Source organism: Physeter macrocephalus, chromosome 8, assembly GCF_002837175.3.
Source record: "Physeter macrocephalus isolate SW-GA chromosome 8, ASM283717v5, whole genome shotgun sequence".
Classification (NCBI taxonomy): domain Eukaryota; kingdom Metazoa; phylum Chordata; class Mammalia; order Artiodactyla; family Physeteridae; genus Physeter; species Physeter macrocephalus.
This window is the reverse complement of record NC_041221.1, coordinates 384,545-409,713: the sequence shown is the minus strand read 5'-3', so window position 1 is coordinate 409,713 and position 25,169 is coordinate 384,545. Positions and strand designations below refer to the sequence as shown.

Sequence of the window (25,169 nt, the reverse complement as noted above, 5' to 3'; positions counted from 1 at the left end):
TATGTATATGTATAGCTGATTCACTTTGTTATACAGCAGAAACTAACACACCATTGTAAAGCAATGATACTCCAATAAAGATGTTAAAAAAAAAAAAAAAGACTCCCCTTGTCCACACCTCTGCCTCTGAGTGAAGAGCCAAGACAGTTCTTTGGTACTCCTACTCATTCACTTGACAAGTATTTGTTGAAATCCTATTGCAAACCAAGCCCTGTCCTCAATTCTCGATAGACTAGTTAGTCTCGGGGAGTGTATCTCCACTGTTGGAAAATGAACTCAAAACCTATAAATTGTACAAAAGGCATCTTATCCATATTAGACATCTTAGGAAAGAGGATAGAACTTTCCACACATTACTACATACCCTGCAAACACTTGTGCAGAAATACCTCAATTTACTGTTTCTTTATGACAGTGGAAACCTGCTTTCTGAGGGTTGTGTAAAGATTTAAGAAAAATGTGCCTGCAATAAAAAAGCGAGGTTTGGTTTTCAATGTTTTCTAACTGTGGTATCATTTTGCAAAGAAAATTGTACCCTGAAGTGAAGCAAATAAAACACATAAAATTGAACTTCCCCTGTTTGGCCCTTGTACAGTACCCCGCCCCCCATCACCCTCACCATCCCCAATCTCTGAGAGGTTTCCTAGAACACAGTTTAAAAGCCTCTGCCTTCAGGAATGCCCATAAAGAAATAAATGTTTCTGATTAATCATAAAAACCTCTTGTTGTTGGAAATTTCAGGATACAGTAAATACCATGACTAAAAACAAATCAGAATAGGGCTATTTCTAGACTATGCCTTCACAAATTACTTATGCTCCCTTTTCCGCATCCTGATATGTTCCCCTCAATGAGATGTTGCTCCCTCAATCATCATTTTATGTATCTTAAAACAGGCATGAAAATACAGGTCTTACACTGATTGTGGTACTCTCATATGAAAACACTTTTCTAATGTTTCGCAACTAAAATTATATACAACATTTCTAAACTCAATAATAAAAAGACAAATAACTCAATTTAAAAATGGGCAAAGGATCTGAATGGACATTTCTCTACGAAGTCATAGAAATGTCAAAAAGCACATGAAAATGTGTTCAACATTTTTAGCTATCAGGGAAATGTAAATGAAAACCACAAAGAAACATCATTTTACACCCACTAGCATAGCTATAATCAAAAAGACATAATAGGTGTTGGCAAAATGTGGAGAAATTGGAAACTTCATACATTTCTGATGGGAATATAAAACGGTGCAGCCGCTTTAGGAACAGTCTGGCAGCTCCTCAGAAGGTTACACATTGGGTTATCATATGACTCAGTAATTCTACTCTTAGGTACACACCCAAGTGAATTGAAAAGATACATCCACACAAACACTTATACATAAATGCTTGTAGCAGCATTATTCATAACAGCCAAAAGTACGGACAACCCAAACGTCCATCAACTGACAAATGGATAAATAAGATGTGGTATAGCCATATAACGGAACATTATTTGACAATAAAAAGGAACGAAGTACAGCCATACCTCATTTTATTGCACTTTGCTTTATTGTGCCGCGCAGATATTGTGCTTTTTTACAAATTGAAGGTTTTTGGCAACCCTGCATTGAGCAAGTCTATTGGCACAATTTTTCCAACAGCATTTGCTCATTTCAAGTCTCTGTGTCACATTCTGGTAATTCTTGCACTATTTCAAACGTCTTCATTTTTATTATATTTGTAATGGTGATCGGTGATCAGTGATCTTTGATGTTATTGTTGGAAAAAGACCACGATTCGCTGAAGGCTCAAATGATGGTTAGCATTTTTTAGCGATAAAGTGTTTTTTAATTAAAGTATGTATGTTGGTTTTTTTTAGACATAATGCTGTTGCACATGTAATAGATTACAGTACGGTGTAAACATAACCTTTGTATTCACTGGGAAACCAAAAAATTTGTGTGACCCTCTGTTGTAATACTCGCTTTATTGTAGTGGTCTGGAACCGAACCCGCAGTACCTCTGAGGTCTGCCTGCACTGATGCATGCCACAGCAAGGACGAACCTGGAAAACATTATGCTAAATGAAAGAAGCCAGTCGCAAAAGACCACATACTGCACGATTCCATTTATCTCAAATATCCAGAATAGGCAAATACATAGAGACAGAAAGTAGACTAGTGGTTGCCAGTGGCCGGCGGGAGGGAATGGGGAGTGACCACTCAGGGGTACAAGGTTTGTTTCTGGGGTGATGAAAATGTTCTAAAATCGTGATGGTGGTTTCACAGCTCTGTGAGTCTACTGAAAACCACTGAATTCTTTCTTTTAAGTTATATAACATTTTTCAACCTGACTTTTCTAAGATTTTATCTTTTTCTGACAGTCTAAGCCAATCTTTTATTTTTTATTTTTATTTTTTTTGGCGTTACGCGGGCCTCTCACTGTTGTGGCCTCTCCCGTTGCGGAGCGCAGGCTCCGGACGCGCAGGCTCAGCGGCCGTGGCTCACGGGCCCAGCCGCTCCGCGGCATAGTGGGATCCTCCCGGACCAGGGCGCGAACCCGGTTCCCCTGCATCGGCAGGCGGACGCGCAACCGCTGCGCCACCAGGGAAGCCCTAAGTCAATCTTTTAAACACCAGAGCACCTCGCACAATTTTTCCTATATAGAGCAGAAGAGTGGTCTCTCCTCTGAACAAGATAAAACACAAAGCAAGTTTTACTAATTGTAAATCTATTTGTAGAACTAATTATAGTTTAACCATATATATTTTTTTTTAACCATATATTTTTAAAACTGCCAAACAATTCAGTGATAAATATCAAATGCCGTAAAACATCTGTATCTCACTTCCATGAGTTTCCATTACATACACAAAACCTATATGTGTCCTATAAAAATGCTTATAATATTTATTGAAAAAAGTATGTATACATTTTATGTTACTATATAAGCAATTATATAAAAATACCTATTCACATCCAAAAGGCCTAGAAAAAATAGGCAAAAATGATAGTAGGAGTTCTGTAAAGATGTCAGAATTCTTGGTAAATTTTTAAAGCTTTCAATAAAATTGTCATTTTTTTTCAATTGAGAAGAGAAAAATTTCCAATGAAAGTAAGAACAAGCTTTTTGTATATCACTGGTCAATAAGCCAGAAGCTATTCTTTAAATTAAATTCATCCCATGCTGAATTTGTAATCCCAGAAAATGTTTGACTCTCTTTATCCACCCAACAGACATGATTTAAAACAATAGTTATAATCAACTCTTCTCCTCTCCCCTCTGCGAGGTCTCCCAAACTAGGTCCAGGGAGACCTCCTCTGGAGATGAGAGAGAAGTTCAGCTTAACCTGTGCCCACATGGCTCCAATATTCAAAAACTCTCTTTTAAAATACCTGATTTAGTGACTCTCTGTGTGTCCAGTGTATGCTAGCCAATCACTGGAAGCAACATAATCAGCCACACTTTATTAAATGATGGGGAAGAAATTCTCATCCAAATCATCAAAAAAATGGAGAGTGAATTTACTTGGGTCAAATCCATTTGGCCCAATTTATCTTGCTTGAACACAAAGACTGTTCAGGAAAATACCTGTTGTAAAATGAATTTCTGCTTCAGTAAAGTTAATGAAAACACGGATCACCCATAACCTTTGGAGGACCAAGTTCATTTATTTATAGATATAAAATATAACCCTACTTTGAATTTTAGCAATTTATCTTAGCAATACTTTATTGCTGATATTGACTCCATATTTTAAATACAGACCATACAAATTACAAATAAAAAATGCATACATGGAGGATATAACAGTTTCCTATCATCAGCTACTGTAAATCACCCCTATTCATATTTTACCCTACGTGCAGCTCCCTATTCAGTGATTAGGATCCAAAGAGATGTTAAAAGGGTATCTAGGTCTGCAGGGAACTATACATAGTCGGAAAGGACAGAAACTTCAGTGGATAACTATTGATAACACTAGCCCACAAAAAGTGCCCAAAGAATCATTCCAGTGAATTTTCCTTCACCCAGGAAAAGCAGTGATCACTGTGGGATGGTTGGGTTAGGGATACAGGCTAAGCTCTTTTCAAGGCTAGCATTTGGACAGGTGAAGAGGAAGGAGGGAGACTCTATACTGAGAGCCTGGTGTGAGCAAGGGCGCCGAGGTGGGAAAAGTGAATAGGTCAACGTAGCTGAAGACGAAGGATGAGCTAGAACATTCTGCAGAGGTACTAAGGCCCAAGGTAGATCTTTCATTCCAGGCCAAGCACTGGGTGCCCTTCTCTAGCAATAGGAAACCATAAGCAGGGAAAGCAGTTATAATATTACATTGATCAAGATTTGAAGTAACAAGTCCTGATCCCAAATGGCAGAACTGGGAATGAAGAAAAGGAACTTGAGAGACTTTATAAAAAAGGAAGGAAAAAAAAAAATCAAAGAATTTGGTCTTTGTCTCACATCTAGTCAATTATTAGGAAGAAAAGAAAAAAAAAAAAAGACATCATGGTTTCAAAACTCCAAAGTTCAAAGAGATTTAGGGAGGAAGTAAGATTCGTTTTGCAGAAACAGCAGGAATATGTTTTAATAAAAGAGTAGATGACTTGGGCTTCCCTGGTGGCGCAGTGGTTGCGCGTCCGCCTGCCGATGCAGGGGAACTGGGTTCGCGCCCCGGTCTGGGAGGATCCCACATGCCGCGAAGCGGCTGGACGCGTGAGCCATGTCCGCTGAGCCTGCGCGTCCGGAGCCTATGCTCCGCAACGGGAGAGGCCACAACAGAGGAAGGCCCGCGTACCGCAAAAAAAAAAAAAAAAAAAAAGCAGATGACTCACTCTCATATTGTTATCCTATTGTATTTTTTAATGCAATATACAAAAATATAAACTTACAAAATATATAATTTAGTGGGTGAGTCTTGCATTGCCCCCACCCAAAAAAGCTACACATGGGGTTAGTTTAAATAACACTGTACTTCCAGTCTAAAGTGTTTACAAATAAATACATAATCACCTGGGGCTTTTTTTCCTGTCACAGCACCACAGTTCTCACACACACACACACACACACATGCACACACATACACACATACACGTACACCCACTGGAAGATACCTTTATAGGCTACTGATTATACAAGTCCTCCTTTAACTTAATCACTGGTCACATCATTAGTAAGCTTCCTCTGTTCCTTTATGAAACTGGTTTTAGGGCTCATATTGTGTGTAAATGGACAATCTAAGCGTTCCGACCAATTTATGAAAACTCTTAGACCAAAAAGAAAGTCTCAGATATACAAAGGAAAAGTTGTATTTCTCATCTCCTCATAAGCATCCTTCAATGCCCTATAACCAAAAGTCCAGGTAAGACTTTGTGTTTGAAGCAAGGAAGAAAATAACATGCTAACTGTGGTCTTACAGTGAATGTAGAAGTCTGACCCTAAAACCCATGCTTCTCTCTACCATATTATACTGTGCAACCACTATTCTGGGGAGTCTCCAAAGGGTCCCATGAATTTCACAAATCTCTCAAAACAAAATATATTTCATTTATACTCATTTAAAAATTAAGTTTTATATAAATATAAATACAAAGTATAAATATTGATATAAATATGGAGTGATACCATGTATCACTCCAGTAAGAAGAAGGGAAGAAGCAGAAACTTACAGACTCACAGTATGTTTGGATTATGTGTCACTCATTCAACAAAAATTTATTCAGTATCTACATGCCATGCACTGTGCTAGCCTTTAGGAATATGATGGTGAGAGACACCTGATTATCCTCCCTTTTATGACACTTACCACTTAGCAGGAGATGCAAATATTCATCAAAAGATCTCCCTAATAAATGTGTAAGTACAAACCGACCAGTGCTATGATGCTTTGAAAGTATGAAAGAATGGGGATCACTGGGTAGACATTAGCAGAATTTAGTGCAATCAAAAGGAGGAGAGGGCTTCCCTGGTGGCGCAGTGGTTGGGGGTCCGCCTGCCGATGCAGGGGACGCGGGCTCGTGCCCCGGTCTGGGAGGATCCCACTATGCCGCGGAGCGGCGGAGGAGAATTCTGAAGCATAAAGTTATGAGTAAGTAAAGTGATAGTGCTTTAATTAATAGAACTGCCTAATACCTATAGCAGAACTGTAATGGTAAGAGAAGCTATCAAGATAAAAACTTACTGGACTATTGGTCTATAAAATGTAGTTAGGCAACTAATCCATTTACATTATTCCAAAGAGCCATCACAGTGACTTCTTTACTTGATGTGGGTACTCCACCATTCAAGCATTAATTAAAATTCACCCCAAGACGAAGTGCTCTGGGGCCTTTGGGTACATTCACATGGAACATAACGTGGCTCTAGGTGGTATTTTGGCAGCTTTAATTTCCTGAACTAAAGAATACTTATTAAAAAATTAAATTTGAGTAGGAAGCACTCCCGTGGTTCCTCTCACTACTCTGTAAAGCATTTCATCTAGCGCAGTTCCATTTGGATAATTTCTAGAATCAAACGTGACATGCATGTAACCTCTGAACCACAGAATGCCAGTTCTCCTCCCTGTATGTCTCCCTCCCTCTTGCCCCCGTGCTCAGCCTTTTCCTCCCCTGCTGCTCCCAGTCCAGGACCCCTGGTCCATGACCAGCAGTCACTATTCAGGCTGAGGGTGGTCCGGGGGACAGTACTTACTTTCTCTCCTCAAGCAGGGCGATTTCCTTTTTAACCTCACGGTATTCTTCTGCTATCTGGCAGTGCTGTTTGAACACCTGCATGGATTCCATGGAGTCATGACAAGGCGGCAGAGGCTTCACAAACAACAAGAAGAAGAAATCAGTCCATTTCCTCGTAGCAGAATAAATTACCAACCACCGTGCTCTACTGATGTTCTTTAGAAGGAGAGTTTTTGCATGAGAATAGCACTGTCAATCCACATTGGACAGAGTTCAGCTCATTCTACCTGACTACAAATAGAGAAGTGGTCTATTTGTATCCTCCCCACATACATCTTCCAGTGTTATTCCAGGGCTTCCTCAGGCCCAAGCCAGAGCCATGAGACCCATTACAGATCAGTTACCTGCCATGCGCTGGAGGAAAAATCAGTCCCCTAATAATTCTGTACTTCTCCCCAGAAATCTTAAACTCTGCTTTAGAGAATTAGTGATGGGGAAATAGTTCAGTTGTCTGTTTCAATCCCCCCTTGTTTTCTGTTCCTGTAGCTCTATCACATCTTGTAGAGTGGAGGAGCCCTACAAGAAAGGAATCCAATGAACTTATTTATAAAACAAAAATAGTCACAGATATAGAAAACAAACTTATGGTTATGAGGGGAGAATGGGGGGGTGGGTAAATTGGGAGATTGGGATTGAGATATACACACTACTAGATATAAAATAGATAACTAATAAGGACCTACTGTATAGCAGAGGGAACTCTACTCAACACTCTGTAATGACCTATATGGGAAAAGAATCTAAAAAGGAGTGGATATATTTGTATATGTATAACTGATTCACTTTGCTGGATACCTGAAACTAACACAACATTGTAAATCAACTATACTCCAATAAAAATTATTTTTAAGAAAAGAAAGGAATCCAAATTGAAAAAATGATGCCGGCCTGGAAATAATGCTTGCAAGAATTAACAAAGCATATGAAAGACCAAACCCCAAATAAAACGATGCTTATAAAGTGTGTGGCCAAAGAGAACAAGGCTTCCTGTCTTTGCTTCTCTCCCATCCATGAGGGAAACAAAGGCCAGCATGCAAGCCTTTCTAACGGAAACATGTTGAAAATCTTCTTTCCAGAAATTATATTTAAAGAACTAGCTTTCCCTGAGTTTGTAATCCTTAGTTCTAATTAGTGGCGCATTATTTTATTTTATTTTTTTAAACATCTTTACTGGAACATAATTGCTTTACAATGGTGTGTTAGTTTCTGCTTTATAGTGGCACATTATTAAAAGCATTACTTGGAGAAATACTAGCTAATAGTCTTTTAAAGAGTTTTTTAATCACCTTTTTCAATTATTTATAGAAAAATGTTATATAATATCTGAGAAATATGACTTAATTGTTAAATAGGCTCTTCTGTCTAATCCTCTCTTCACAATAGTCTTTATATGTAAACTATGTGTCTGACTAGGTCATAGTCTTACTAATTTTATATTAGTAAATGAGAACTAATGCATTTCTTACTACTTACTCCTCTCCCTAAATATTCTTCAAGGACACAGATTTCTTTGGGTGTCATATTTAGTGACCTCACCCAGGATGCAAAAGAAATTCTAGAAAGTTCTACAAAATTCCATAAAATCTGATTGATAAATAAGATGACCCTTCCTATTTATTATGAAGCCTCTGAGTAGAGATCTTCTAAAGGAAATAAAATTTGAAATAGACTTGGACGAAATTAACCTTTATGTGGAACATCTGTTGTGTTCTAATCCATGGAAATTCATCTAATAATTATATTATGTAGCATCTTGCCCTACTGCCCCATGAACACATTCACAGCATAAACTCAGCCTGTTGGAGCCATTATCTCTTTCTATAGTGAAATAACTTAAAAAGCAGTGCCCAGGAGTATTACAGTACAACTCACCCCAGGAGATAAAGCCATTGCCAAAGGCATTCAGAACTCCTGGCTCCTCCAATCCTAGAAATCACCACCCCCTCATCAATTTTCACCTGTTACACTGGCAAATGACCAGGTGTAACAGTAAGGGGAATGAAAGCAATTTACTCTGGGCACCCTCCCCAAGCTGCTATTAAACCATCTGTGCCCTGTTAAAGGATTTGCATACTGGTAAGCCCCAAGACTCAACGCATCCTATTTCCTGTCCTTATGAACACTCATAAACTACACTCAGTTCAGCCCATAACTTGCCACATGGAGGTACCTGAACCACGAATTCAGCATAGTTACCTATGTGACAGCCAGAAGATTTTAGGAGTCTGTGTTTGCATGCCTAAGAGGATACAGATGAGAGCAGCCGTGGAAAGGGAGAAATGCCCTTTGCTGCTATAATTTAAAAGAAAAACTGAAAATTACAGATAATAATTTTCTTAAGAAGAGAGAGTCCTCTTTTCCCCCTTGGTTTGCCAAACCGCAATGCTTTTTACTAAGGGGGAAATGTTTTCATGACTTTTTTTATTGGCACTATTTAATTGTGTGAAATTTGAAGATGTTTTTATGTACAGGTAACATGATCATGCTAAGGGGACATTAAGATATGGAGTATTTCAGGATATATTCAGTATCCTCATATGTTCTCAGCAGGAAATCATGCTATACGTCACAATATTTTCAAGATCGCCCACAATTAAGAAGTAGTGCTAATTTTTTTAAAAAGGCAAAAATACTTAGTGTTCAGTGTTTCAGGGAGTAAAAAGATGCCATGTGTCACTTCAGCTTCCGGCTCCTAAAAGCTCTGTCTATACCCAGCCTGACACATAACTCAGCAGCACTACATGTTCTTCCAATTTGTATGAAAGCATTAAAGAACAAAATTAATTATTTTTTAAGCAAGAAGGGAAGTTATATGGCACAACACACCACAACACTGTAAAATTATCTCATTAGTTGCCAGGGGCTGGGGGTGGAGGGGAGGGGAGTAAATGAGGAATTATTATTTAATGGGTATAGAGTTTCAGTTTTGCAAGATGCAGAAGTCCTGGAGATTGGTTGCACAACAATATGAATAAAAAAAATACGAATATACTTACCACTACTGCACTGTACACTTAAAATTAAGACGATAACATTTGTGTTATGTGTTTTTACCACAATAAAAAAAAAGTTTAATGCAAAAAAAAGTATCATTAGACCCTTCTGCTGCCCCCAGCCCATCTTCTAAGCATTGCTACCGGGATTCCCTATCTGAGATTCACTTCATTCACACCCTACCTTTCTCTCCTTCCCAAATTTCTCCCCAGGAAACTTAAAATTTCTCACCCCTTTATAATTCGAAGCCATGTACCACTAAACCCAAACGTTGCTGGACAAATCAAAGTGCCCTCTGGTCAGCAGGACCCACTGTTCTTAGAAAGCCATTTGACGTCATTGGATGTTTACTCCAGTTCAGGAAACTCATCAAAGAATTTTTTAAACACATATTGTTCTCATCCCAACAGGAATTTACCTGATATAAAAAGTAGGACTACAGAGTAATAAAATGTATTGTCCTGCATGACATAGCACACTCTCATTGTTTCATGATATAATGTGGGTTTGTGTGTATGTGTGTTGTATCATAAGGTCCTCACTGAGAGTGACTCTCTCTTACCTTCTTATAAGCCCTGAAAACAGCAGAAAGTATATGACCAACAGGGTTCCCTGAATAAAGTGTTTACCCGAGGAAATAGATTCCTAAAATTCAAGCACAGGAATCAGGTTTCCAATTTTAAAATGGAGCTACTAGTAGGCTTACATCATGTGACATTTAAAACACTGGCACCCATGAATTAATCAACTGTACATGGATTTAAGATACTATTTAACGTGTTCACATTAAAAAAAAAATACATAAAAGGATGCCTGTGATAACCCAGATGAAAACAACTATTAACATCTTGGAATAAAAATTAACACCTTTAAAAAAAATTTTTTTAAGTATAGTTGATTTCAATACTTTATTAGTTTCAGATATGTACAGCAAAGTGGTTTGGTTTTATATATATATATATATATATATATATATATATTCTTTTAAAAATTCTTTTCCATTATAGGTTATTACAAGATATTGCATATATTTCCCTAGGCTATACAGTAAATCCTTGTTTATCTATAGAACTTTTTATTTCAGTTCTCATTGCTTGATTTTGACTATTTCATCCAAGAGATCTTCATACTTATAATCCTGTGCTGGGAATGGGCGAGCAATAAAGAAACTCCATGTTGATAGTGAATTTCTTTTCTCTTCAGGAAGAGAAAGTTTCCTTGTTATTTTCTCCACAATTACCCTACATCCTCCCATGGTTTGGACGCATTTATCACACGCTCTTGCTTAAAGAATGAAATATTGAATTTCAAAGAAAAGGAAGCCAAAGATATTTCATGTGAAAATGAAAAGGTAAAAGTATTCCTCAGGCACTAGGGGACAAACTCTGTAGGGTCACAGAAACAACTTTTGCGGTCCACTCAATGCCATGGTATCTGGTCTACTCACAACCTAGCCAGTTCTAAGAAGGTTAAATTAAGACCTTCCCTTAACAGTGTCTCAAGCCAACTTTGAAACACATTTTCCCAAGACACAGGTTGGGGTTTGGATGAGGTCAGAGCCCAGGAGGAGGCACTTCCTCTACACCCCCTTTCCTCTATCCCCCACCCCATCCTGTTCCTGCCTGAGGATGGAGCTTGCAAGGGCTTTAAATTACATAGCAGTGTGAGAGAGCCGCTACTATCTCTGGTATCCACCCCAGTCATCTGGACCAATTTAACAAGATGAAGTAAGAGAGAAACCACAGGCTCCTGTTCCAAGAATGCCGGCTTGAACCACACCATCCCATCCATCGGTTTATAGCAAGCTCCTCCCGAAATGGACTCTGCCCTCTGGAAGGAGCCCCGTGGGAAAAGACCCAGCCAAGCATCTCTCCGCAAGAGGCAAAGCCAGCTTAAGCGTTTCCGTTTTCTACTTGGCTTCTTCAAATACTACTGGCCCCATCCACTTCAAAAATGTAAGAATTTAATTTTCCTCTCCCAGCTTCCCACACAGAAGATATATTTAGGAAGCTAAATATTCTACAGTTGCTGAGCAGACTGTATTTGTATTTATTCCTTGATTCTCAGTGTTATCTTTATTTTGGGGGCAGAATGGGGGTGTCTGGCTTAAATATATGTTGCATTTTAATGTCCCCAAATTAACAAGCATAATTTGTTAAAACTAAATGGAAAAACACAGACAGGACTAATTGCAATATTTGAAAACTCTGTTATCAAGAATTGTAAATATTTTTTAAATATTTTAAGAATTGACATTTCTATAGTATCTACATTATGGTCAAAGTCAGCACTAGTAATAATTATACTACACATCTTATACATTATATAATATTGGAATGAAGGATATTTAAGTCATTTCTATCGATGTAGGCAATATTAAAGGGAGCGAGAACTCAAGTGTCCCAAACGCTTCTAACAATGCATATCATAATGAACTGGGTTTCTCAAAAAAAAAAAAAAAATTAAAGGGATCAAATTAAGCCCCAAGATATCTATATATGTTTTCTGTGTGGTCCCAGCAGCCAAAAAACCGACTGTAAGATACTTTTCAACGTGTGCGTGAGAGACAAAATGGCAGACATTTTTTCAGTGTTTTCTCTGGATGTTGCAAGACTAGTGCAGTAGAATCTTAGAATGCTAAGACTCCTCCATTTTCTACCATTTTTGTTTCCCAGATAGCAAGTGATACTACCATTTTGTTCCCCAGATGCAAGACCTAAAAGAAGTTTCTGGAGTGACTGCTCGGACAACAAGATACTATAGTACACAACCAAAGCTACGAAATTGTTTATTTGTGGAGGTGACATCAGTTTCTGGACTTACCAAACTCTGTCTGAGAAAAAAGCAAGTTCAATGTGTACCACGGAGACACCTGTTACTGTCTTCTCATATTAGATGGGAGGACTTTAGGAGGGATTGAAGCTATTGCTCAATTTGGTTTGAAAAAATAGTCATATTGTTTTCCAAGGACCTTAGCTTAAAGAAGAGGACATCAGCATCTCTGTTCCTAACTCAAAAATCCAAAGAGATGCTTCTCTCATTTCATTTTACACATATAAAGATACTAGTGCTTAAATATTTCATTCAATAAACAATTTCACTAGGGAAGGAAATTAACATTAATTGAGCAATTATTTTGCCAAGCGCCGTGCTCGATCTGTTCATTATCACATTTAATTCACACAGCGATGTGAGATATTATGTCCACTCTGCAGGTCAGAAAAGTGAGGTTTACAGAAAGTAAATAACATGCCCCAAATCACAAAACTAGTAGGTGTGGAGCTGAGGTCCAAATTCATGCCAGCCTAACGCCAGTGCCTATGCCCCAGGCACAGTCACTCCCATTACCAAGTTTATTACAATCTAGTCATCAGCATGTCCTCCACCTGATTACAAATAAAACATATTCTTCTTTCCGGGGCAACAAAGACCACAAAGCTTAGCTTTGGATCATCTATAGGTCAAACCACAATCTCCAAAACATAACAATGTGGTTAAATTTTAAGACAAATTTGGTTCTGACCCAGACCTTGGGACTATTAAAGGATTGCACCATTCTTCAGAAAAGGGAGGGAGGTCAATCATTACCTCTTCTTCAAATAGAAGGAAACTGAGGCCTAAAGAAAAGTAGTGATTTTTCATTCATTCTTACAAATGGACATAGAATTGAACCTCCTTTCTTTTGACTGTATGGTCTAAACTAGCTCCACCCAAACATAGCCCCTAATGGACATGAAGAATTTAGAAACCAAATTCCAGGAAAGGAATCCGCACAAAATAGAACCAACCTACCACCTGCCCCTGGGCTGAGGCCTATAAAGAGATGTTCATTTTAACACCTACCTTACCCCAAGGTCTCTTGCCCAACATTTTGCATTAATAGAGACATCGAGAAAAGTGTTTGTCACTGCTATTCTTGCCCAAGGCTTTTTTTGGCTTCTGTGAAAATAGAAGCCCCACGAATTACGTGCTTAAACATGTCCACATTCTTGGCAAAGCAACCGAAAAATCTTGGGGGGTCAAATTGGTGATAGAGTATCTACCAAACAGATACTTTATAGCTGCATTTTATAAACTATGAAAGAATGTGTAATGGATATCAGAAAGCCAGAATAGATTTTACTAGGTTGTTCTATAACCACATTATGGCAACTTCGCAAGCCAGAAACCAAAAACTCTCCACCTATCAACATAACTTAAGCAGGCCATAGGTTCACCAAAGCTGTAAAGAAATGAAGGCTACCTAGATTCAGAATCAGAGATCTAGTCTGAATTAGCAAATTTATGTAGAACAAAATTTGACCTCATATTTCTCATCCCTAAAGTGGAGACATAATAGTTAGCTTACACAATTGTTGCAGGGATCAAACGAGGTCATTTGTGGGGAAACCCCCCTTGCCTAGCGGTACTCAATATGCATGGGTAGGATGTAAATCTGAGGGTATTCAGAGAGTAAGGCTGGCAATAATCAGATGGTGTCAACTATTTTTCACTGGGCACATTTATAAGGCTCTAGCAGAGACAGTAAGAGTCAGTTCATCCTCAAGCAAATAGTGACAACCACAAGGCACTTCATATGCCTTTGTAACCTAACTTTGATTTTTCTGTAGAGGATTATGATGGTTGGTTAAATCCCAAGAGCCATTATTATGTGATAAAAGCACACCGGACTGATTGTAAAGACAGCCTGCTCCATGGAATGGATTGTTCCTTTTCATACATAAAGCATTTTCATTGCTTTCAATGGAGACTTCCTGCTGCAGAATGTCTTAAATTTATATGCTTATGCTAAGCATGGAAACAAGAGTCTGCTTTTAGATGTAGCTTTGTGTGTTATCTTTCCCCTCTCAATCCCTTCCATCTTATATTTTAGTTACTCACACTCTGGAGTGTAGAATAAAGGTAACTGACAACAGCCCTAGACAGAGGCAAACCTAACCAAATGGCTTGACCACTGGTAAATGTTTATAACAAACTCAATCATATCGTTCAACCAGAAGACAAGCCCTTACTTAAATGCTTTTAGTTGTAGTGCTGGGAATGTCCTCTCTGTTCATGAAGAGGCAAAGCAATACCATATTTTAGGGTGGGGGAGTTGGGGGTATCATAACCCCTGAGTCTGAAATCAGCTTCTCAACTGACTAATTCATTAAGGATCAATGAAGATGAAATAGGCTCATTAGATTAAAATAATTAAGTGGACTTAATTTCTAATATATGTCAAATGGAATTAAAGCTATAAAATTCAAAGGGATCTTGCGATGCTTTAACAGAAAAATTATCTGGATAATTGCCAGGGGTGCTATGAATCCTGGGACGAATGATCCACGAGCCAGGGAAGCCCATTAATGTTCCCAAAGGAAAAAAACTGTCAGCACAAGAAAGTAGAATTAATGATCCATAATAGTGGTGGGGGAATATTAATCTAAACATGCTTTCCCTCTTTTATTTTCAAAACGCATTAACTCCTTATTTTCAGCTGACTCCTAAGATAATAAAATAGCTTTGTGGTGACAGTAAAATAAAGGAGAAAAACTGTGACTGGGAAAAAAATATAGTTATTATTTTGCAATCCCAAGTACACCATGAGCAGCACACATACAGCCCATCAGTGAGGACAGAACCCAAGCAAGGAAGGTTGTACGTCATGTAAGCACGCCAGACAGAAAAGCAGAGGAACAGCTGAGTTGTCCTCCATGGTGAGAAGAAGGGAGATTGGGGGATATGGTTAGACAGCAGGAACCAGAGACCTGGGTTGAAGACCCTGCATGGGGGACGGGAGAGGAAAGAGATACGATGGCTGATAGCTGCAGAGGAAATTTTAGAGGAGAACAGAGCTGTCTTTTGATAGCTGCAAGGTCATTAGTATAACCTCCTGAACAGTCTTCAGTAATCTCTACATTACTGATATTGCTCTGTTGGCAGGCTTTCTGTCGGAGGGCTGTGACGATGCCCAGGACTGCACAGAGATGAGATAAGAGCTCCTCCAAGAGGTCTGGTCACACCTGAGTTGTGTTGGATAGATTTTCAGGGGACCACCCCAGCAGTGGAGCGCCAGCTCTTCAGATCCAACCTAGTTGCTTCCAGGTTTTAATTCAGTGCACTGGGCACAGAGACAAGGACTGGAGCCAAAAAAAAAGGATTCTATCTTGGGTTGCATAAAGGCTCATTCTTGGTTCTTCCCACCTCTGTCAAGGGCTGCTCTGGTCCAGGGGTCCCAAACTCAAATGACTTCAGGACACCAAGCGCACCCACAAATGGGAAATGCTACCAAGTGTAAGACAAGAGGGAATATCAGTTGGGAACTGGAGGTGGCAGACCCCTCCTAAAGGCTTTCAGAATCCGTATTTAGAGAAAAAAGTGGTGACTAAGCAAATATCTGTGCATAGGATTCAAGACCCCTATTAGACTGGTCTAAATGTGACAGCAAAGTGAAGTACTCAGGCGAACATTTGACCCAAGGCCAGCATCCAGGTATTTTAGGCAGAGCCTCTTCCTAAAGCCATCTTTCTGGAATCACCATATACCACCTAAAGAAAATTAAAGTGTCATAAATTAGCTTCTTTCAAATAATTCTGTGTATTAAAATGAGATATCTTTGATAGGTCATCCATAGACTACACACACAAAATATTTTTCTCATAGGTCAAACCAGACAATATTCAGAAGCTTAACTTAAAATAATTACATTCTATTACAAATTGTCAGAGAACTGGGGAGAGGGTGAGCGTGGAGTAGAGAAAGGAAGATTATTCTGAAGTCTCGCCACACGTGACAAGTGTCCCTTGTAGTTTATCACTAAATCACTAATCCAAAATGGGCCAAAACTGCAATAGCCCAGAAACATCCACAGCCACGGAGAGCAGGGACCAGCCCTGTCCCCAGGCTCCAAAACTCCTTAAAAGTAGGAGTTACACCCTAAGATCTTTTTTTAAAAATTCATTAATTAATTTAATTTAATTTTGGCTGCATTGGGTCTTCGTTGCTGCACGAGGGCTTTTCTCTCTAGTTGTGGCGAGCGGGGGCTACTCTTCGTTGCAGTGTGCAGGCTTCTCATTGCGGTGGCCTCTCCTGTGGCGGAACATGGGCTCTAGGCGTGCAGGCTTCAGTAGTTGTGGCACGTGGGCTCAGTAGTTGTGGCTCGTGGACTCTAGAGCACAGGCTCAGTAGTTGTGGCGCACGGGCTTGGTTGCTCCGCGGCACGTGGGATCTTCCCAGACCAGGGCTTGAACCCGTGTCCCCTGCATTGGCAGGCGGATTCTTAACCACTGTGCCACCAGGGAAGTCCCCTAAGTTCTTGCTGTTCTCATGCTATAGCCACATAAACAGACAGGGGCATTACCTGAGGGCTTCATGACCTTGAAACCCTAGAAATGCAAACCTTGATGACGTGAAATGTCACCCACTCTGTCTCCAGGTCAGTCTTTCTCGATTAGGCCACTTTTCCACTCACTGTATTTTGTGAAACTAAGGAGGAAAGGAGAAAGACTGCAGAAAAATCCTTACCTGTAGCTGCTGGTCTAGTTCTGGAAAGACCAGAGGAATGGCGTCTTCAGGAGGTGTATCATCTAAAACATGAAAATAAAATGATTCTTCACTATTAGAGCCCTCTCTCTCAGGAGAGTTTTCGTGCTGTTACCGTCTTCGGACTTGGACCGTCAGTATACATCAGGGACAGAAAGAATGCAGAAGGCAATCTTGCTCATTTTTTGGTACAAACAGAAGCACAGAAGGCGTAGTTGGTTTGACCAAAATTTTGCAAACAAGTATCAGAATCCTCAAATGTTCAGTCTAGTAGTTCTCCAATTAAGAAGTACTGCTTATCTTTCAATACTCCTACGTTAGCCAAAACCAAAAAATATGATATTCAGGAAAGTGCTTTATTTAACAAGGTATTAATGAGGTGACCAGAACAACCTCACTGGGACAGAAGAACGTGTGAGTGGAAAAAAGTGTCAGCTCTGCCCTGAAAGACTCCAAGGGTGGCAAGCTTTGATGGGTTTGCCCTCCGCTCTTACCACAAACCACCACTAACAGGCAGTTGACCCAGAGCTTCCTCTGGGTTACAGTGGGTGACAGGCAGTAACCCGATCAGGGCGTTTCTTCCCAACGCACCAGGTAGCAATCCCAACCCAAGGCCCATACACTGTCCTGATGCGGGAGAGCCCACAACTCTGTCCTCAGCTGCCTTCATCTGGCTGACTGGCAACGGACAGGTGTTGCTGGATCAGAAGAGGTGGTTCACAGAAGCATCAGAGGAAACCTGAGAAGTTTATCCAAATCTCTTCAAGAACATACTTCTGCTATCCTTGCCATAGCCATAAGGCTGACCTCCTTAGACTAAAAAGATGATGAGAATTGTACCATTCAATTATTTGGCAAGGAGGAGAGTTTTTCTACTGCAGAATTGCTAATGGAATTCATGTCCATTGAATTTATATGGTAAGAAAAGGTAAGAACCTAGCTTAAGAGATAAGGTGAGTGGAGACAACTCTATTCCCCTTCTACCCCTTCATATTCAGAAGTAACCACTATCCTGATTTTAGAGGTTATCATGCATATGTATGTATTTATATTTTTATTATGTCTGTATACACTCACAAACAATATAGGTAATATAGTATTACTATGCATGGATGATTTTAAACTATAAATTGAATCACATTGTAGATAGCCTTCTAAAATTTGTTCTTTTTTTTTGTGATTAACATTATGTGTTTGAGATTGAACTAAATAAACTTAGTTTCAGTTTGTTCATTTAACTGATATACAGTATTCACTCATTCATTTATTATTTGAATGTATTTGTCCATTTTCCTATTGGTGAATATTGAGCTCCAATTTTTTGTAATAATAAATAATGCTGCAATGAAAAAAAAAAGAAATGGAAGAAAAGCTGTGCATACAGTCAGAATAAAGTGCTTCTCAAGAATAATACGATCTTGAAGTAGAGCATTTTGACCCTCACTAGGAAGTTAAAAGAGTTACGGGATCTAGAGCAGTGAGTAGCTATTGGTGTTTATTCCATTATTTTCTACAGATAAAGACAGAAGTATAGCGGTTCAGGTTGGGGTTTAACTAAGTAATTTTAGCACTAATAAAGACTGTCCTTAGAAGTTTTAAAAAAAAAAAAAAAAGAACATACTGCTGACCTAGCTCTGGTACTAGAGGACAGCCCTCTTGTCAGCAGAACCTCTGTATCTGGCTCTGTGGGTTCACTGGCCATAGATTTCCAATCCTTGTTGACAACGTCTACCACAGGTATGACTATGAGAATACGATGAAATACAGGCTACACGAATAATTTCAATACCAAATCTATTTTAAATTATAAGAAAGAAAGGCCATGCTTTTTATGTTCTCACTACCATAAACAAATTTATTTATAAAAACTGTTGAAGGTCTCTTTGAACCAGAAGAAGTAATACGGGCCATACACAACACAGAAGCAAGCATCCTCTCCCTACTCACTGACAGTACTATTCAGAATAAAACGCAGCACACGAGGAGCTCCTGGCTTCTAAGAGATTACGTTTCTTCGAAGGCACCGAAGATAATCACCAGAAATATCATTCAAACAAGGACAGTATTCACCTCTTCCAAACACCTTAAGGGCCTCTGCTATATTTTAGTCAAGAGTAGTGTAATAATACTCCCACTTGAGTGGCTTCAGACAATGGCAGTGGGGCACCAACTGTGAATCCATTTGTTCCTGTACCTGCCAGACAATGGATGCCCCCAGGTTCACCGACGCTATGTAGCTGCAGAGAGCAAGTAGAAACAGGGAAATCTTCCCAAGACTCTCGCTGCGGGCTGGAGTGCCATCTCACAAGGAAACAAGGAGAGTCAATCCCTTGGCCCTTGGAATGTTTTCTTCTACTCGGAGGTGAAAACTTCTGCCAAATACTGTGGCTTTTTCAATCCACCCCATCATTTCAAAGAATTGCACAAAAAAACAGAAAATTTTTTTTAAAAAGACAGAAATAATCATTTGTTTCTACTGACCCTTTGGAGATAGCCTTTATTATAAAACCTATAGTTTGTATATAAAACGGACTTTGGTCTAAGGTGCATTTCAATTTACTTCAATAAAATATCAATAACCCTAACACCATGATTATTTCCGCTTATTGAGTTCGAGGCTGGAACAACTTGGTATGGGTAAATGGGAACATATTGTACTTTGGCACCCCAACCTTAATAGTCACAGATGAGCAGCCACTTTTTAGAAGGAGAAACCACTTCTACAAAGTACAGAGCAGATAGTACATTCTAGAATTCTAAAAGACAGCCAGAATGGAACTCAAGGCTTCCTGGGACTTAATCCACCTTGTTCCCTGTGAAGTCACTCTCCTTCCTGCTTAATTATGGAAAAAAAAAAAAAAAAAAGGAAAACAGATATTCATTTGCATTACTATAGTAAATAGCAAATATCTGGTATGACCCAGAATTAATAAAGCCCATTATAAAAATCTATCATTACTGATAGTCACACCATGTAAAGGCATATATATGGGACCAAGCTGATAATTTTGCAGATAATTAAAGGCTTAAGATTAGATTCCTCGAGTTGGAAAAAAAAAAAGTCTAATTGATTGACATAGAAATAAACATATAATAAATATTTTAGAAAGACAAAATAAAAGCAAGAGTTTTGTTAAAGCTGATTTAATCCAAGCAGGAAATGGCATTGGAAACAAGAAAACCAAAGACAGATGTAAGGAGATGACTGAGTTTGAAAGCCAGTCCTGTATTTCACTGCTTGATGCCATCTGGTTTAGCTGGCATCCCTGCCAGCCAGAAATTTCAGTGCTTGCAAAGCTGCTTACAAAGCTGCTCCAAGTTGATGTGTGGTGTGTTTACTTTTAAACAGTGGCTGCCTTCTTTGACTGGTTTTAAAAATAGGCAAATATTCTAAAAGCAGAATGATGAATCACAGGATTGGGCCAAAAAGAAAGAAGGAAAATGACTTAGGCAGACTAGTAGCACAGCTGTTCCACAAACATTTGGCCAAATCGTTGTAAAACATTTTGACAGTGATATCAGATCGGAGTTCCTAAGAGCAGTTAAGTTTGTTTTGACAATTGCAGGAGCACAAAGTAAATTGTACAGTAGCTATGCAAGACACCCCCTTGGAAAATTTGGCTTTTTTTAAAAAAGGAGAGTAATTGCTAGATATGTTTATAATGTGATAAAAATCAGAAGGCAAGTACTTTTTTGTTAAAATTTATTTATCAATCAAATATTTATTAAATGCCTATTACATTCAAGGCAGGGACTGAGGTTCTATACCAAACTGGCAAATCACTTTACCACATTTTTTAATGCATTAAGAAAATAATTCATAGGCTTCCTTTCCAAAATGGCACTGTGGGCTTGATGGACCAAGAAAAATGTATCCTCAGGAATTTGTTAAAGGACGAAAGATAAAGGAAAGAATGAAAGAGGAATTTTTTTTTTTTTAATAAGCAGATGTTCACTGCTTGTTTTGCAAACACAACGTGACTAAGTCAATGGTACTTAATATAGAACTTTCTGATTGGTATCCCAACCATTATGACATACCATAGTACATTTTATGACGGGCTTGTCTCAGTGTCTATTTAGCAGCTGTTGGATTGCTTTGGTGGTTATTCTGCTTCAGGTTTCCTTAAATTGTCTGCTCTGTGCTTCTCCATGAATCAGATAAGGGAGGCCCATTGGGTCTGTAATCCAAATCCTCACTGTTATTTAGTAATTATGCAGCCAGAGCTCTCAGATAATGCTACAGCTGGAAGGAACTTGTGGTCATCTGGTCCCAGACTCTCAGAGCAGAGCTGAGGACAAGGGCCCCACGAAAGGAAGAGTCTCGTAAGACTAAGGGGTGTCTGCCTGCCCAGGGCTCTTCTCATGCTGCCCTGTGCTTCTTCACCTTCTGCTTCATGGCTTCCGATGCACTTGTATTTCATGAGCCAGTAAAATTCTCCCCAAAACATTGGGAATCATGCCCTTAGACTGTCCAAATTCTTATTCAGCTAGTGAAGATTCCAAAACAACGACCATGTATCTTTAACATCTCTTTATGACAGAGAACATTTTAACACCAAAATTATAAGACAAATAAAATCTTAGAATGCACGTGTATCCATCATAATGGATAAATTTAGCTTTATAGACAAACACACACACACACACACACCACACACACACAACCTCACTGTGCTGTCCTTATTTCTTTTGTTTTACATCAGAGAGGAAAACTTCATCAGAACCAGACCAGGTCTGCGAACCAGTATTTGAGAACAACTGCTCTAGACAACATCTTGACTGGACCTTGGAGTCAACTCTCCCCATCCCACGGGGCCCTCCATCCTAAATATTGTACAGCTGGGTCTGTACTGGGAAACCCTAAATCCTCGGTAGAGTGAGTGTCGGTTTCCACACAGAGAAGAAGACCTCAGGAGAGGGAGAAGTCACGCTCAGAGAACATCCCCAAACCTCACTCCACTCCGCAACCAGGAACTTTACTCCACTCCCCAACCAGGAACTTTGAGAGGCAGCTGGCCCAGAATCCGTTCAACCCGTCTACGCTTCCGGCAGTCGAAGCCGGCTTCGTGGGAATGCACCTGCGCAGTCGCAGGAGCTCTGCGCCGAGGCGGGCCCGCGCTTGGTTTAATGATCCGGGTACACTGTCTTGAAATTCTTAATAATTTCTGAAGAGCCCCAGAATGTTTGCACTGTGCCTCTACACATTATGGTCCTGCCTCCAGGACAACCCCTGAGTGCTGGTATCCTGGAGACTGGTGTCGTTCAGGGCACCAGGGGCAAAATGACACTTAAGAGGCAAGTGAGTTGGGGCAGTGGCTGCACTGCAGAGGCTCCTGAAAAACCTTTCCTGGTAACTGTTTGCCTGTGAAGACTCCTAACCACTAAGGACACAGCAGGTTGGTGCCATTTCGTAGGATGGATAAACCTGCCTTTGAATCTCTGGGTTGACCACTTTTTAATTGGTGAATGTGGACAATCAACATAATCTCTTTGAGACTCAGTTTCCTCCTCTGCAAAATGGATGTCATATTCCCTGTCTCAGAAACTTATTAGTAAAGGAATGCATATGTCAACCATTTCGCCTAAAGCCTGGCACCTAGGAAATGATCAGTAGTAATAATGAATGCTTAATATAATCGAGTTTAAATTCCTTTTCACCATAAACTCAATCCAAGTGGTAATGGGGAGGCAAGGCGTGTGTGTGTGTGTGTGTGTGTGTGTGTGTGTGTGTGCCCGCATGCGCATATGTGAGTATGTGTTTAATGATGGGGGTTAAGGGTATCTTCATCATCCGAATAATCCAAAGCGAACAGGTAGGGTCAAGATCACTGACTCTAATTACTGAGTTCTCCCCAGGCCAAGTTAAGGGAGATTTCCCTGGTGTGGCCATAACCTCAGCTCTCTTCATTTAAGTCTGAATTTTAATAGCGTTTCTCTTTTACTTCCTTATCAAAGCACTTTCTATATAAAATATTGTAAAAACAATTTTTTTTAACTTACACATGAAAGGTCTTTGAGTACTTTCCCTTTAAATCTAAATCAAGATTCACATTTTATTTTTAGAAATAAAATAAGTGACATAAGTTTGCAAATCACATTACCAATACATCAAAAAACTATTTTAAACTTTCTGGATACCTTGGTTTTTGTTAGAGCATCATATCATTTTGAAACACATCAAAAGCTTTTTTAACCTTTGCTTTCTGCTTGTTAACCATTAGAGATGCGAATCTAATACACATTGAATTTTCAGGGCCCATAAAATTAAAACTATAGATATGGATATGGTAAAGGTAGAGCTTTCGTCGGATACCTAGCGGATTGTCAATTGTTTATAATTAATAAAAATCACCATGTTACCTTAACCAGTACCTAAAACGATCAGGCAAACAAGATCATACATCAAATAGACTGAATGATATTTCTCTGCATGGAGAGACCTGATTCAGTCTAAAGACAGATTTTATGTTTCTTTGAAACACTCATCTAGTCACTATTATGGTAGCTATCGTTTTGTGAATCTTATTGATTTATCCTTCTGTAAGACTGTTTTGACTTATTTAGCTTAAAAACATACTCCCTCACCCAGAAACATCTGCTTCAAGATGAACTCGTTGGAAGTATATTTATTTGTCAGACACCACTAAATAAAATTTACCTCTCCCTTTCTTCTTTCCTACTCTATGAAAACATATCAGAACTAACTTTCCTCCATCATTTCCCAGGACCATTGGGGAAGCTACCTGCTGACAGGAACAATCATTCTTTTCTCTTATTACTTGGATCCTACCTCCAAATGGGCAATAAAGTAAAAACAGCCCCAAGGGCCTGGCTTTGAATCCCTTCCCATTATTTATTAACTGCTTGATTAGAGGCAAGTTATTTAACCTCCCTTAGCCAATGTTTCCACATCTGTAAAATGGGTATAATAACATCTTCCTGCAGAGTTGTCGCCTCTACTAAATTGATGAGATAGTACAAGGAAAAGCACGTAGGGACTCCAGAAGCATTCATTTCCCTTTTGACCTTTCTTTACAGCCTTAAGCAACAGATTCCAACCAATAAATCCAGTTGTATCTCAGAATCTTCACTCGATATCAGAATAACAAACTCAAAGGGGTTATAGATACTGTATTATTGATTTTATAGTATTTGATAATTAAGTTCTACTGTGGTTCTCAGCTCTGTGCTCTGTAAAGGATGTAAATATAGCAGACCCCCCCCCCACTCCCACCCCACTCTTGAGTGGTTTTCAACTTATTGTTATCAGTACATGCTGAGACAGCCCTAAAGGTAGGGTCAGAGTTGGGACAGAATGTAACCTGGGAGAGTTCAAAGAGGCTCACCCAGCCCATGTCCCCAAATGCCATCCTTACCAAGTTGGCTGGTAGAATTCCAGTGGGAACTTTATCCCTAGACCTCCTACTGATACACAAAAATACACCCTGAGAGAGAGAAAAAGGTAAACCTCGACACTTATTGCTTAGTGTGAATGAGGTTTTCCAGCGTCTTTCCCAAAAGCAAGGATTGAGACTGTGAAGAGAAGAGAGTACGGAAACTTTGGGGCCCTGAAGAGGGAGAGAGAAATAACACCAAAAGGTACCAGAGGGAGAAAAAAGTTGAAGGAAGGGGACAATGACAAGAGACATTTCACCTGCATCACAATTTTGCTGAGAGCCAGTTTTGCGCATATATGCAAAAAGACATTCACACAATACCCAGTTAAACTAGATTCAAGGATAGCTATTTCAGCTACTCCACATAATTCCCACTACCACACAAAACACCAGATGTGTGAGGACAAAATAGTATTACTTAAGCAGAGTGGGTCTTTAGTTTTTTTAAACTAAAGGTCTTATGATTAATTCATGCCCAGATATGAAAAATTCTAATAGCTTGAAAAAAATTTTTTTAAACAAATTGTTGAAATCTA

General features: G+C 39.3%; 1 protein-coding gene across 5 annotated transcripts in view; it reads right to left on the bottom strand.

Moving 5' to 3' along the window:
* MAP3K7CL (MAP3K7 C-terminal like) overlaps window positions 1–25,169 on the bottom strand; it is a 41,620-nt gene that overhangs the window by 8,027 nt on the left and 8,424 nt on the right. For 4 of the 5 annotated variants that reach the window (XM_028492606.2, XM_028492603.2, XM_028492604.2 and 1 more), the window contains 3 exons: window positions 17,216–17,277; window positions 6,675–6,790; window positions 2,008–2,052 (listed from right to left, as the gene is read on the bottom strand). In XM_028492606.2, coding sequence (XP_028348407.1) covers window positions 2,008–2,052; window positions 6,675–6,790; window positions 17,216–17,277 — 223 coding nt within the window. The remainder of the gene's footprint in view (window positions 1–2,007; window positions 2,053–6,674; window positions 6,791–17,215; window positions 17,278–25,169) is intronic. The other variant, XM_055086388.1, reaches the window with a different exon arrangement.